We start from the raw sequence: 12,616 nt of genomic DNA, 5'->3' as shown, positions 1-12,616 counted from the left end.
CTTTCTGTCTTTATGGTCCTATTCACTAAACTCCTTAAGTCTTCCAGGGTCAAAGAGAAAATCCTCTCCCTGCTTGGTGTTCAAAGCCTTTCCCAACCCTCTCCTGCTCTCCCATCTCCCAGACACCCTTTCTCCACCTAACAACCCTTCTGATCCTCAGGACCCCAGGCCTCTTGGTTCTGATTCCCACGAGACCCCTCCAGCTCCATTTTCCCCTGGTTATTACCCATGAGCGGGACTCTGTGCCTCCTCATCTCTGCCTCCTAGCCTTCCTTCACATCCCAGCTAAAATTGCACCTTCTCCAAGTTCTTCTTTCCGGTTCTCCTTAGTCTTCAGGCCCTCCATCTCAGAATATCTTCAATTCATCCTGCATCTATCTTGTTTGTTTTTCCTTTTCTGTACATCCTCAGGTCTTAGCACAGTGTCTGGCACATAGTAGGTATTTAACAAATGCTTGTTGACTTGAGCAACAAACAAATTGAGCGGATAGCTTTTTCTCCCTGGACCTCAGTTTCCTGATCTGTCACATCAAAGTTGACCTGAAGAGCTTCAGAATTCTCTTTCTGGATACAGACCCCCACTAGCTTGTGACTCCACGCATCTGAAGATTCCCAAGGAGACTCCAGCAGGACAAACCACAGGGATAATCCATGTAACTTCTGCCCGGGGTGAGAGCTGCTGACTGGCCCCTCTCCCAGTGGAGACTCCAGGACAGCGGGTAGAAGTAGAAAAGAGGTCAGGAGAAAGTTCTTGACAACTCCAGCCATCTCCAGTGGAAAGGGATCGTCTTGGCAGATAGCAAACTACCCATCCCTGGTAGCCTTGGAGCGCAGACCAGGTGAGTGCTTGAAGAGCTCTCAGGTGGAAGGAGGACTAGATACTTCTGAGATCGCTTCAGCTTCTGCAGGCCTTGCTTGCTCATTGCTTGCTTGCTGGGCTCATTGGAATCATTCTTCCTCAAGGTTTAGCTCAAGGGCCACTTCCTCCATAAAGCCTTCCCTGAACCTCTCACCCTTAAATCATGGCCAAAAGTGTTTCCCCCCCTCCCAATTTTCCCAATTGGGGAAATATACTGGGATAATTGGGAAATATTTTTCCTTTCAGTGTGGTTCAGTTCCAATCCTATCTTTGTCTTCACTATCCTTATCTGGAAAATCGGGAGTGGGATTAGGGGATCTTGACAGTACACGTCCCTTCCTGTGCCTCCTCCCCCAATAACATGTACCCTGGATCATCCTCATTTGTGCAGACAGGAGGGGTTGAGAGTGCTTGACATATAACATGCTTTTCTTTATATCTTTAGCAACTGAGTTCCAGGCCGTGTCATTTAATTCAATTCAACAAATTTTTAGTAAGCTCCTACTGTGTTGCAAGGCTCTAGGCTCAGTGCAAGGAGCTACAAATCCAGAAAGGAAAGAGTCCTCTTCAACTTGTACATAGTAGGCACTTAATAAATGTTGTTGTAGACAATTTTCAGATGAAGAAATTAAAACTATTTCTAGTCCTACGAAAAAATGCTTTAAATCAGTATTGATCAGAGAAATGCAAATGAAGACCTCTCTGAGATAACACTACACACCTCTCAGATTGGCTAAGATGACAGGAAAAGATAAGGTTGGAGGCATTGTGGGAAAACTGGGACACTAATGCATTATTGGTGGAGTTGTGAACTGATCCAACCATTCTAGAGAGTCATTTGGAACGATGCCCAAAGGGCCATCAAACTGTGCAATATCCTACTGCAACATATTTAATATATATAAGACTGCTTGCCATCTAGGGGAGGGGATGGAGGGAGGGAGGGGAAAAATCGGAACAGAAGCAAGTGCAAGGGATAATGGTGTAAAAAAATTACCTTGGCATGGATTCTGTCAATAAAAAGTTATTATAAAATTTAAAAAAATAAATAAACTTGAAAAAAAAAAAGAAAAACTGTACAATATCCTTTGATCCAGCAGTGTCTCATCTGGGTCTGTATCCCAAAGAGACCATAAAGGAGGGAAAGGGACTCCCATGTGCAAACCTGTTTGTGGCAGCCCTGTTTGTAATGGCAAGAAACTGGAAACTCAATGGATGCCCATCAATTGGAGAATGACTGGATAAGTTATGGGATATGAACGCTATGGAATATTACTGTTTATAAGAAATTATCAGCAGGACGATTTCAGAGAGTCCTACATGAACTGATGCTGAGTGAAATCCTTGAGGAGATCTTGCTGAGGAGATCTTGCTGAGGAGATCCTTGTACACGGGAACAACAAGATTATACGATGATCTTTTCAACAATGAGATGATTCAGGACAATTCTAATGGACTTGGGAAGGAGAGAGCCATCTGCACCCAGAGAGAGCACTGTCAGGGATCACAACATAGCATCTTCACTCTTGTTGTTGTTGTTCTCTTGCTTTTTTTTCTTTCTCGCTTTTTTCCTTTTTTGATCTGATTTTTCTTGTGCATTTCTAATATGTATAGAAGAATTACTCATGTTTAACCTATACTGGATTACTTGCCATCTAGGGGAGGGGGGGAGGAAGGGAAGGAGAAAATTTCGAACACAATGGTTTTGCAAGGGTGAATGTTGAAAACTCTCTTTGCGTGTATTTTTATTTTTAAAAAATGTATTGGGAAGCAGGGACGGAAGTAGACCAAAGTTCCGTGACAGTTGGAATTAACTGTAAGAGATGGATCTGGGGACAATGTTATCACCAGAGACCCTCAGGGGGACTAGGAGGCATGGTCACAGCTGATCAGGGCCCAGGGACCCTCCTGTGTTAACAGCTTAGCCCCTGGGAAAAGGAGCAAAGCCCTCTTTTGGGCGCCTCTGGGAAGGGAGAGCAGGACTTCCTCTTCAGTTCTCCCAGGAACCTCACTGACTTCAGGCAGTCGGGCAGACTTGTTGCCACTGTATGGACTGGTCCCTTAGTAGGGATGGCAGTGAGACTGTTTTGAGAGGGGACAGTTGGATGACTCACTGGGGTGAATAGACCAAATTGAGGTCAGTAGTGGGGGACTTGGGGTGGGGGTTGGCTCGGAGAGAAAATGGAGATCAAGGCCCACATATCCAAGGAGAAGCCAGGCCTGAAGCTGAAGACTTCATTGAAGGACTCTCCTTTCCGTTACCCCATTCAAATCCAATATCACATTACTAAGAGGAATCTGTTGAGCATGAGGTTCATGGCTATTATCCTCACCACAGTGAGCTGGGTTATCATGCTTTTGGTCACCAACCATCCCACGTGGGTCGTTCTGCGACACAACCGGATAAATTTAATTAACAAAACGATCATCAGCATCGCTCTCTGGGACAATTGTTTAGAGTGCTCGATTCCTTATACTATGTCAGGTAAGCCAAATGGCTCTACCCCAAGGGAGAGAGGGTTTGGGCAGGTCATTTCCCCAGGAGCTGGGGCTTGGGGTCCTCCTAGAATGAGGGGCTTGGGCCAGCTTGGAAAGGAACTTTCTCAAAGTCATTCAACGTGACAGTGGAAGAGTTGGGGTGTAGGCTACTCAGAAACAACTGATATCTGGGCTCCTTTCATCCAGTTTGGGGTCCAACCAATCACTTAGCTCTCCTCTGTGTCTCCAAGAAGCTATACTATGCACATCAGTTACACTCTGGTAAACCATCTCAGAAGATGGGCTAAGGCAGGTTGAAGGTAAGCAAGGGGTCTCCAACTCTCTGTTAAATTGGAGGGTATTTGGAGGGTAGTTACCCCTCCCCCAAGCCCGTGATGGCTTCTCCTGGTGGAATGGGCAGATGAGAACAATCTGTTGTGATGGCCATGTAGGCAACTGAAGCAGGTGCTGGGGAGCACTTGAAGTTGATTAGACCCCAGATACCAGGGCCCGCCCCTGCATTCTGAGCCATCACCAGCCCTCCTGAGTTTCCTGGAAGAGAACTTCTGACAACTCTGTCTCACTTTAATTTATTGAGTCAAGTCAAAAAGACATCACTGGTACAATTTTACCATTTTTGCCTATCTCAAAGTCTTGTGACAAAGTTGCAGGTATGGATACACTGGGCACATGGGCAGCCCAGGCCATAAGGTCTTCTTCTCATTGAGTGGCCTTTTAAGGACCTCAGTGTTCACTCCTGATTTGAGGATGGTACTGGAAAAGCTGTGTTTTTTTTTTAATTTGCTGAGGCATTTGGGGTTAATGACTTGCCCAGGGTCACACAGCTAGGAAGTGTTATGTCTGAGGCCAGATTTGAACTCAGGTCTTCCTGACTTCAGGGCTGGTGCTCTAACCACTGTGATACCTAACTGTTCCCAAAAAATGTCTGCTTACCAGCCTTAGTCTATTTACTGCAACAGGCAGGAAATCCCACCCTGTGGTTGAAATACACCCCCAAAAGTACAAAAACTTATGTAGTGATGATCCCATTCACCCTCTGTACCTGGATGTGTGCACACTTATGGACAACACAAAATCCAGTAGACCTGATAAACCAATAGAATCTCGTTGCAAGATAACTCAATAGGTTTTGCATCCCAATAGCAGTCCCAAGTGAAACAAGGCTGACAAATGAAGCCCAGCTCTCCAAAGTCATAGCTGGATACATGTTTTTCTGGGCAACACCATGAAGCTGGTGGAGGTTTTATAATCATAACTAATCCAGTCAACAAGCTTGTATGGAGTGGATGAGAGGCTCACGACAGTGCTATTGCCACCTGTAGAAAAGAATCATCATGACAAACCTTGATGAGGTCAAAGAAAAATTGTACAAAGGCCTGGAAATCCTCATTATCATGTGCCTGAAAAGGACAAGTTTGTAATTTTGAGTGACTTTCAGACTGTCAGACATGGCAGGGAAGAATGGGGTGAGAACGGCAATGGTCACTTACTACTAAAACTTGTGCATCTCATGACTTTCTCATGACCAACACGAACTTCCATTTACCTAAACACAGTAAAACTTTGTGGATGCACTTTTACTTCTGGCATTTGAGACTGTCATTGGAAGGAGGAGAAACTGACAGGATGTGAGAGTGATGAAGGCAATATGTGGCGCAGAGTGCTGAACCAATCACAGACTTATTCTCTGCAAATGAAATATTTGTATTCAACAAGAGTGGAGACAAGGTAAGTCGACTACAGAAGACTTAATGTCAACATATTGGAGAGCTTTAGCTAGCAGGAACAGTTCTTGGTTAATGAAGGGAAAGTTGAGCCAACCCACGGTTGGCACGATTGGAACAGAAAAGAAGCGGGCAGCTTTCAGAGATTTGGTATTCAGCACTACATTTATTCATTTGTGTCGGAATACTCACAAATATCAAGACTGGTTTGACAAAAATGATAGGGAAATTCAGAAATGAAAACTCCAAAGGATTTCCCAGCAGTACAGTTCATCCATCTCTAAGAAGGCACTATTTAACTCCATCAAAAGTAAGGTGCAGCAACATATGCAACAAATATGAAAGTATGTTTAAAAGAATTGCATATATTTAATCTATATCAGATTGCTTGCTGTCCAGGAAAGGAGAGAGGTAAGGGAGGAGGGAGAAAAATCTGGAATGCAGTCTTACAAAAATGTTGAAAGCTATCTTTACACATGTTTGAAAACAAAATGCTATTTTTAAAAAATACAATTAAAGCTTAGATGAAGGATTCTCAGATGAGTAAGAAGACAACTGAAATTCAGTTTTATGCTGATGGTGATAATCCAAAGCACTTTTCTGGTGCCCCAAAAGCTATTTATGGGCCAAAGACCGATAGTGCCAGCTGCATTGATTATCTAAGGACACAATTCTGGAGGGATGAGCTAAAGAATTCCACAGTGTTTTCAACAGATCATCACTATCAATGGCTAAAGCCATCATCCAACTACTTTAGGTTGAAATCAACCCCTCTCTAGCTGAACTTCCAACTGAAGAAGACACTTTGAATACTAGTAGGATCCTCTTGTGTGGCAAAGCCCCTGGTGCTGATTCCATTCCAGCAGAAATCTGACAGGGGTCCACCACACACGGAAAAGCTAACTGAAATTTTCTGGGCTGTATGGCAAGAAGAGGTTATCCCCCAGGAGTTGAAGGATGCCTCCATTGGCCATCTCCATAAAAGAAAGAAAACTAAGTTTTCCTGGGACAAGCAGGGTGGGGAGAGGAATCTATCTCTCAGTCATTGCTGGCAAAATTCTTGCCAGAATTCTCCTTAAGAAGCTGATCCTTGACCTGGAGGATGATTATCTATTCAAGAACTAGTGTGATTTCAGAAAGGCCTAAGGAACAGTTGATACAGTATTTGCTGCCCAACAATTTCAGGAGAAATGCCAAGAGCAGAACAGAAGTCTATCTACAACATGAATCAATCTAACCAAGAGCCTTGACACTGTTAGTTGTGAGGGCTTGTAGAAAATTACGTTAAAATCTGGTGGCCCAGAGAAGTTCATCAGCATTATAACACATTTCATGATGGATTTCTTGCCTGGATGCTGGATAATTGATGATGTTCTCATGTTTCCCCAGTCTCCAATGTATTGAAACAAGTCTTGTATGTTTGCTCCCATCCTTTTTGTGAGATTTTCTGTAACATCAGATGTCTTCAAGAAGGACAAAAAAGGCAAGTTCAGCTATCATCACACTGATAATTTGAAAAGATTACAAGCCAAGATTAAAATGGAGGAAGAGTTGACTTTTTGTTCCCAGATGATTGTGCACTCAGTGCAGCCTCTGAGTTGAGATTTAAACAAAGTATTTATTAAATCTCTGCTGCTAGTGTTAATTTTAGCCTAACACCAAGAAAACATAAATTCTTAATCAGCCAACACTGTACCATCCATCCATAAAACTCACCTATAGCAAATGGAGAAATACTGAATGCTATGGATGAGTTCTCTTACCTTGACAGTGTATTTTCCAGAGATGGCCACAAAGACGATGAGATTGACATACACATTGCCAGAACTAGTTCAGTACTTGGGAGGCTCCAAGGAAAGTGAGGAGAGATAATAGATTGACTCCCAAACTGAAGCTCTACAGAGCCATTGGGCCTGTGAAACTGGCCAGCTAACCATTGTCATGCCAGGAGACTGAATTGCTCCCATTTGAATTGTCTTAAGAAGAATCTGAAGCACCTAGCACAAAAAAGTACTAGAAGCCAAGCATTCAACTCTACTGCAAAGAGTACATCTTTGATGGGCCAGTTTGAATCCCAAATGTATGTTTGTCTAAATGACTATTTTATGGAGATATTTGGAGGTCTACCTACCAAGACAAACTCAAGAACTTTATGAAAACAATTATAAACCACTTTTCACACAAAAGTCAAATCTTTAAAAATGGAAAAATATCAATTGTTTATGGGTAGGCAAAGTTAATATAATAAAAATGATAATCCTACCTAAATTCATTTACTTCTGTGCCATATTGATCAAACGGGCAAATATAGAGCTAGAAAAAAATTCATCTGGAAGAACAAAATGGCAAGAAAATGAAGGGAATTATTGAAAAATGCAAAAGAAGGTGGTCTAACCATGCCAGGCATAATAAGATATTATAAAGTGGCAATTAACAAAACCATTTGATACTGGATAAAAAATAAGAGTGGTGGATCACTGGCATAGAGTAGGTACAATAATCAATGACTATAGTCATTTGATAAACCCAAAGACAACAGCTTCTGGGATAAGAATTCATCATTTGACAAAAATTTCTGGGGAAAACAGTATGTCAGAAACTAAACATAGACCAGCATCTCACACCATATACCAAGAAAAGGTCAAAATGGATTCACGATTTAGACAAAAAGGCTGATACTATAAGCAAATTAGGAGAAGGGATAATTTACCTCAGATCTCTGGAGTAGGCAGGAATTTATAAGCAAAGAACTAGAGATAAAATGCAAAAGAGATCATTTTTATTGCATTAAAAAATTTTGCAAAAACAAAAATAATGCAGCCGAGATTAGAAGGGAAGCTGAAAAATTTTAAGCCAGTATTTCTGATAAAGGCCTCATTTCTAAATCATATAAAGGACTAACAAATTTATAACAATACAAGTCATTCCCCAGTTGATAAGTTGTCAAGAGATATGAACAGACAATTTTCAGATGAAGAAATCAAGGCCATCTATAGTCAGATGAAAAAAATTGCTCTAAATCACTAATGATTAGAGAAATGCAAATGAAAACAACTCTGAGGTTCTACCTCTCCCTCCTCAGATTGGCTAAGATGGCAGAAAAGATGATAAATGTCGGAAAACTGAAACACTTAATTCGTTATTGGTATAATTGTGAACTGATCCAAGTCATTTGGGGGAACGATTTGGAACTATGCCCAACGGGCTATCAAACTGTGTGTACCCTTTGATCCATCAGTGTCACTCCTGAGTCTGTATCCCAAAGAAATCATAAAAGAAGAAAAAGGCCCCACATGTGCGATAATGTTTGTAGTGGCCCTTTTTGTAGTGACAAGGAACTGGAAATTGAGTGGATGCCCATCAGTTGGGGAATGGCTGAATTAAGTTGTGGCATATGAATGTTATGGAATATTATTGTTCTGTAAGAAATGATGAGCAGGATTATTTCTGAAAAATCTGGAAAGACTTACATGAACTGATAAGTGAAGTGAGCAGAACCCAGAGATCATTGTACACAGTAACAGCAAGATGACGGGATGATCAACTGGGATAGGTTTCGCTCTTCTCAGCAATACTGTGATTCAAGACAATCCCAACAGACTCGGGATGAAAAATGCCATCTGCAGCCAGAGAGAGAACTCCGGGAACTGAATGCTAATCAAAGCATATGATTTTCACCTCTTTTGTGTTTGTTTTTTTCCCTCTCATGGTCTCTCCCATTTGTTCTGATTCTTCTTTCACAACATGACTAATATGAAAATGTGTTTAAAATGATTGTACACATATAACCTATGTCAGATTGTTTGCTGAATTGGGGTAGTAAGGGAGGGAGGGGGAAAAAATGGGAACTCAAAATGTTACAAAAATGAATGTTTACATGTAATTGAAAAAATACAATTGAATTTTTTTAAAAAAGAATCCTTTGCTGTTTCTCTTTAATGCTCATGCCTTCCATCTGAGATGATTCAGTTCGTCCTGTCTGGAGCTCGTTTGTACAAAGTCGTGTTCTTGTTCTTCTGGGCTGACTGCTCTCTGTCTCTCTGTGTCCTCGGTGCCTGGTAGGGTGCTCAGCACACAGTAGGTGTTTCCTCAGTGCTGGGGGACCGCTGGGACAGCTTCTGTTTCTCTTACAGTTTACATCTTCCTTTCTCGAGGGATCATGTTTCTGGATCTGGTCTTCACTTCCCTCCTCATTCTCTCCATGATGTGCTCCTTTCGAAGAATATTCTGTCGTATTTCCAAGTTGGACCTTATCTTCTCCATCGGGAACTACATCTCAGGTTCTGGATAGTGGAAGGGAGGGCTGGAGCTGGGAGGGATCCAAGAGGGCCGAGCAGCCTAGATGCGGGAGCTAGAGTGCTGACCGTGGAAGTCATACCTAGGCTTGAATTCCACTCCAGTCACCTAAGAGTTGTGTGACCCTGGGCATGTCATTGAATCTGATTTTCCTTAACAATAAAATGGATCAAATGGGATGAAAGGAGGGAAAGAGACAGACACAGGCACAGAGACAGAGACAAGAGACACAGCCAGAGACAGAAAGGGAGGGAGCAAGGGAAAGAGATAGGCACAGATAGAGACACACAGAGGGATACAGACAGAGAGACAGAGACAGAAGGACAGACACAGGGAGAGAGGGAAAGAGACAGAGAAAGACACAGAGACAGTAACAGAGAGGGAAGGAAGGAGGGAGAGGAGAGAGACAGAGACAGAGACAGAGAGACCGAGAACTGAAGCTTTTCTTGTGTTCCAAGGACTATGACAAACACAGGCAATCAAGACTCCAAGGGCAGGAAGAAGACAATATATGCTAGAGAGCTGGAAGCTGAGGAGTTGGACCTGAAGGGGAGGTGGAAGCTAGATTCACGTTTGGGGTGCTGAGGAGGAAGCGGGATGCTGGCGGCCCACTTTGGGGATGGTTCACTAGAAATGGCACACTGTAGCGAAGTGGCGTGCTGAATAGAATCAGGAAGACTTGGATTTCAATGCAGTCTTAGCCATTTTCTAGCTGTGTGATCTCAGTTTCCTCATCTGTACAAATAGGAGCGGTTGTTTTGAGAATAAATCGAGGAAATATTTGGAAAAGCACTTGGCTAGCTCTTGTTATTTCCATTTTGCAGTTGAGGAAACTGAGGCCTGAAGCAGGGAAGTGACTTGCTTTGGGTCATCCAGCCCGTTAGTGGCAAAGCTGGGCCTGGGAGCCAGATCTGGGGCTCTGCCCCCATGAGGCACGGGAGGCCAAGACTGGCCCGATCCCTGGGGAGAAGGATGGCCTGGCATGTGGGCGAGAAAGGTTCCCGAAGCTCCCCCACTCCCTCCTGGCCTGCAGGAAAGCTGTCATAGAAAGCCCCTGGGAAGTTGTGAGAGCCAGGTAGGATAGCCCATTTCTACACTGGCACTGCTGGGGGTCCCAGGGAGGAGCAGAGAGCTCGAATGCAATGTGAAAAGAGAAAGGGACCGGCTGACCACTCATAAGTCCTCTGAGTCTCAATTTACCTGATGCTGATGCATTTTGGGATTCATAGGATTTTTAAGCTGGAAGAGACCCTAGAGATATTCCAGTCCAATCTTCTCATTTTACAGATGGGGAAACTGAGGCCCAGAGGGAGTAAAGGGCTTTATTTAGAGTCACTCGATAGCTAACACACTCAGTTTGTCCACCTGTAAAATGGGGACAGTAATTTTATCTTGTATGTCTTCCCTTACAGGGCCATTTGTAAAGATGAGCTATTTATCATCATTATGATTGTTGCTGTTTTCCTGGGAGTGGGGAGTGAGCAGGGGGTAGGCAGCCACAGGACAGAGCTTTTGGGCCCAGCTACCTCCCTTCAGACTCCCCCCTCCCTCCCCTTGCAAATTTTGGGGGCCACATGAAAGAGTTTAGAAGCGGGGGAGGGGGGTGATGAGCTGTCTCTTTTAGGTAACACATTTATGGCAGCAGCCCTTCAGGCCAGCAGGAAGAGACCGGGAGGTGGTGAGGGCCTTGGGCACCCCTGTTATCTGGGGGTCTTCAGGCTCCTCGAGAAGTGTCTGGTGTCTCCTCTGGGAGGCTTCCAGGAAGAGGCCCCACTTCTGGCCCCCGGCTCTAACAGAGGAAGGGCTGAAAGGGGAGGGGGTTTGGGAGGCGCCAGCGCCTGACTGAGGGGTCCGGGCCCGGGTGGGAGCTACTCGCGCTCAGCTCCCCAGGAAGTCCACTTGCTTTGGTGTCTGGGACTAGGACTGGCCTTGTTCGGATGCCTCATGTTGTTCTCGATGCAAGTTCTGGATATCTTCAGCCAGGAAGGCTGGAACTTCGAGCTCCAGTGGCCCTTCTACCTCGCCAGTGTCAGCATCCTGGCCTTCTTTGCAGCTGGTGAGAATCAGGTCTGGGGGAACCAGGGCTAGGCCCAGGGCCTTCGAGGGCGGGTGGGAGCCAGAGCCAGAGCCAGAGAGAGCCCAGGGAGGATCCTCAGGGCAATCCTGCCTCCCCCTCACAGCCCTGGGGGATATCTCCTCACTGTTGGTCCCAAGGGACACAAACTAGATAAGGGGTAAGAGCTGAGAGGGACCTTAAAGCCAAGCACTGATGTCACAGCTGCGAGGGGCCTAGAAGCTAGAACCCAGACAATCTGAGCTGGACGAGGTCTTGGGACCTAGAACCTCGACAGACCTGGGAGAGGCCTTAGAACAGAAAGGGCAGAATGTCAGCATTGGGAAGACCCTTTGGGGGAGTCCCTCGGGGCCCACGCTCTGCCCTGGCCTTCCAGGCCGGCCCTGATGTCTTTTTCTTCCCGTAGGGACTATCTGTCTCAACAGTTACAAATATTCCTGGAATATATTATACTTATCTCCCAGCAAGCTTATTTCCAGATTAAAGAGACACAAACCATCCAGAAGCTTACGGAAGCAAATGATCACGTCAATCACCCCCCGAGAGTCTATCCACACTGGCTACGAAATCACCGGCAGCGATCCTTAATGGCCCTCATGTTCTTTCCCACGGGCTTCTCTCTAGCTGATCCCCGCTGCCCCACCCTGCCTCAGGCTACCTTCTCCTTGGCAGAGAGGGGTCCCAACTTGGGCTCTGGGCACTGGGTCGCCTCCCTGCTCAACCAGCCTGCCCCTTTGCACCCCTTCCCCTGCTCTCCCTGAAGTAAGAATTGTGTCCATGTTTAACATATATTGGATTATTTGCCATCTGGGGAGGGGGTGGGGGGATACAAAGTTTTGCGAGCTTCAGTATTGAAAAGTTTTCCATGCATATGTTTTGAAAATAAAAAGCTTTAATTAAAAAAAAAATTGGTTGTATCGGTCCCCATTACCAAGCACCCCACCTTGCAGATAGTAGGCACTTAATAATTGCTTGTGGAACACACGAATCATGACCAGAACCCTCTGAAGAAGTGACATTGTTTATTCCTCACCAGCAGCCCTCTGATAATGCTTTATCCCTATTTTACGGAGGCAGAAGTGACCCTGGAGAGGTAAAAAGGATTCACCCAGAGTCAATAGGGAACAGGAAATGGATGTTAGCTCACTGGTCCCTTCTGAGTAC

At 44.6% G+C, this 12,616-nt stretch overlaps 1 protein-coding gene across 1 annotated transcript; it reads left to right on the top strand.

Moving 5' to 3' along the window:
• The first annotated feature begins 2,698 nt into the window (after nucleotides 1–2,698).
• Nucleotides 2,699–12,320, top strand: TMEM225B (transmembrane protein 225B). The gene is made up of 4 exons (XM_051967216.1): nucleotides 2,699–3,344; nucleotides 9,216–9,362; nucleotides 11,300–11,434; nucleotides 11,859–12,320. The coding sequence occupies exons 1-4, from the start codon at nucleotides 3,041–3,043 to the stop codon at nucleotides 12,038–12,040; spliced, it is 768 nt and encodes a 255-aa protein (XP_051823176.1). The 5' UTR covers nucleotides 2,699–3,040; the 3' UTR covers nucleotides 12,041–12,320.
• The last annotated feature ends 296 nt before the right edge of the window (nucleotides 12,321–12,616 follow it).

Source organism: Antechinus flavipes, chromosome 6 (genome assembly GCF_016432865.1).
Source record: "Antechinus flavipes isolate AdamAnt ecotype Samford, QLD, Australia chromosome 6, AdamAnt_v2, whole genome shotgun sequence".
NCBI classification, from domain to species: domain Eukaryota; kingdom Metazoa; phylum Chordata; class Mammalia; order Dasyuromorphia; family Dasyuridae; genus Antechinus; species Antechinus flavipes.
This window is presented reverse-complemented; position numbering and strand designations above follow the sequence as displayed.

Excerpts from the sequence above, each read along its gene's own strand:
- TMEM225B (XM_051967216.1), top strand. The coding sequence starts at position 3,041 with ATGGAGATCAAGGCCCACATATCCAAGGAGAAGCCAGGCCTGAAGCTG. Across the intron at positions 3,345-9,215 it reads GATTCCTTATACTATGTCAG|TTTACATCTTCCTTTCTCGA; the intron begins GTAAGCCAAATG and ends TTTCTCTTACAG. Across the intron at positions 9,363-11,299 it reads CATCGGGAACTACATCTCAG|GACTGGCCTTGTTCGGATGC; the intron begins GTTCTGGATAGT and ends GTCTGGGACTAG.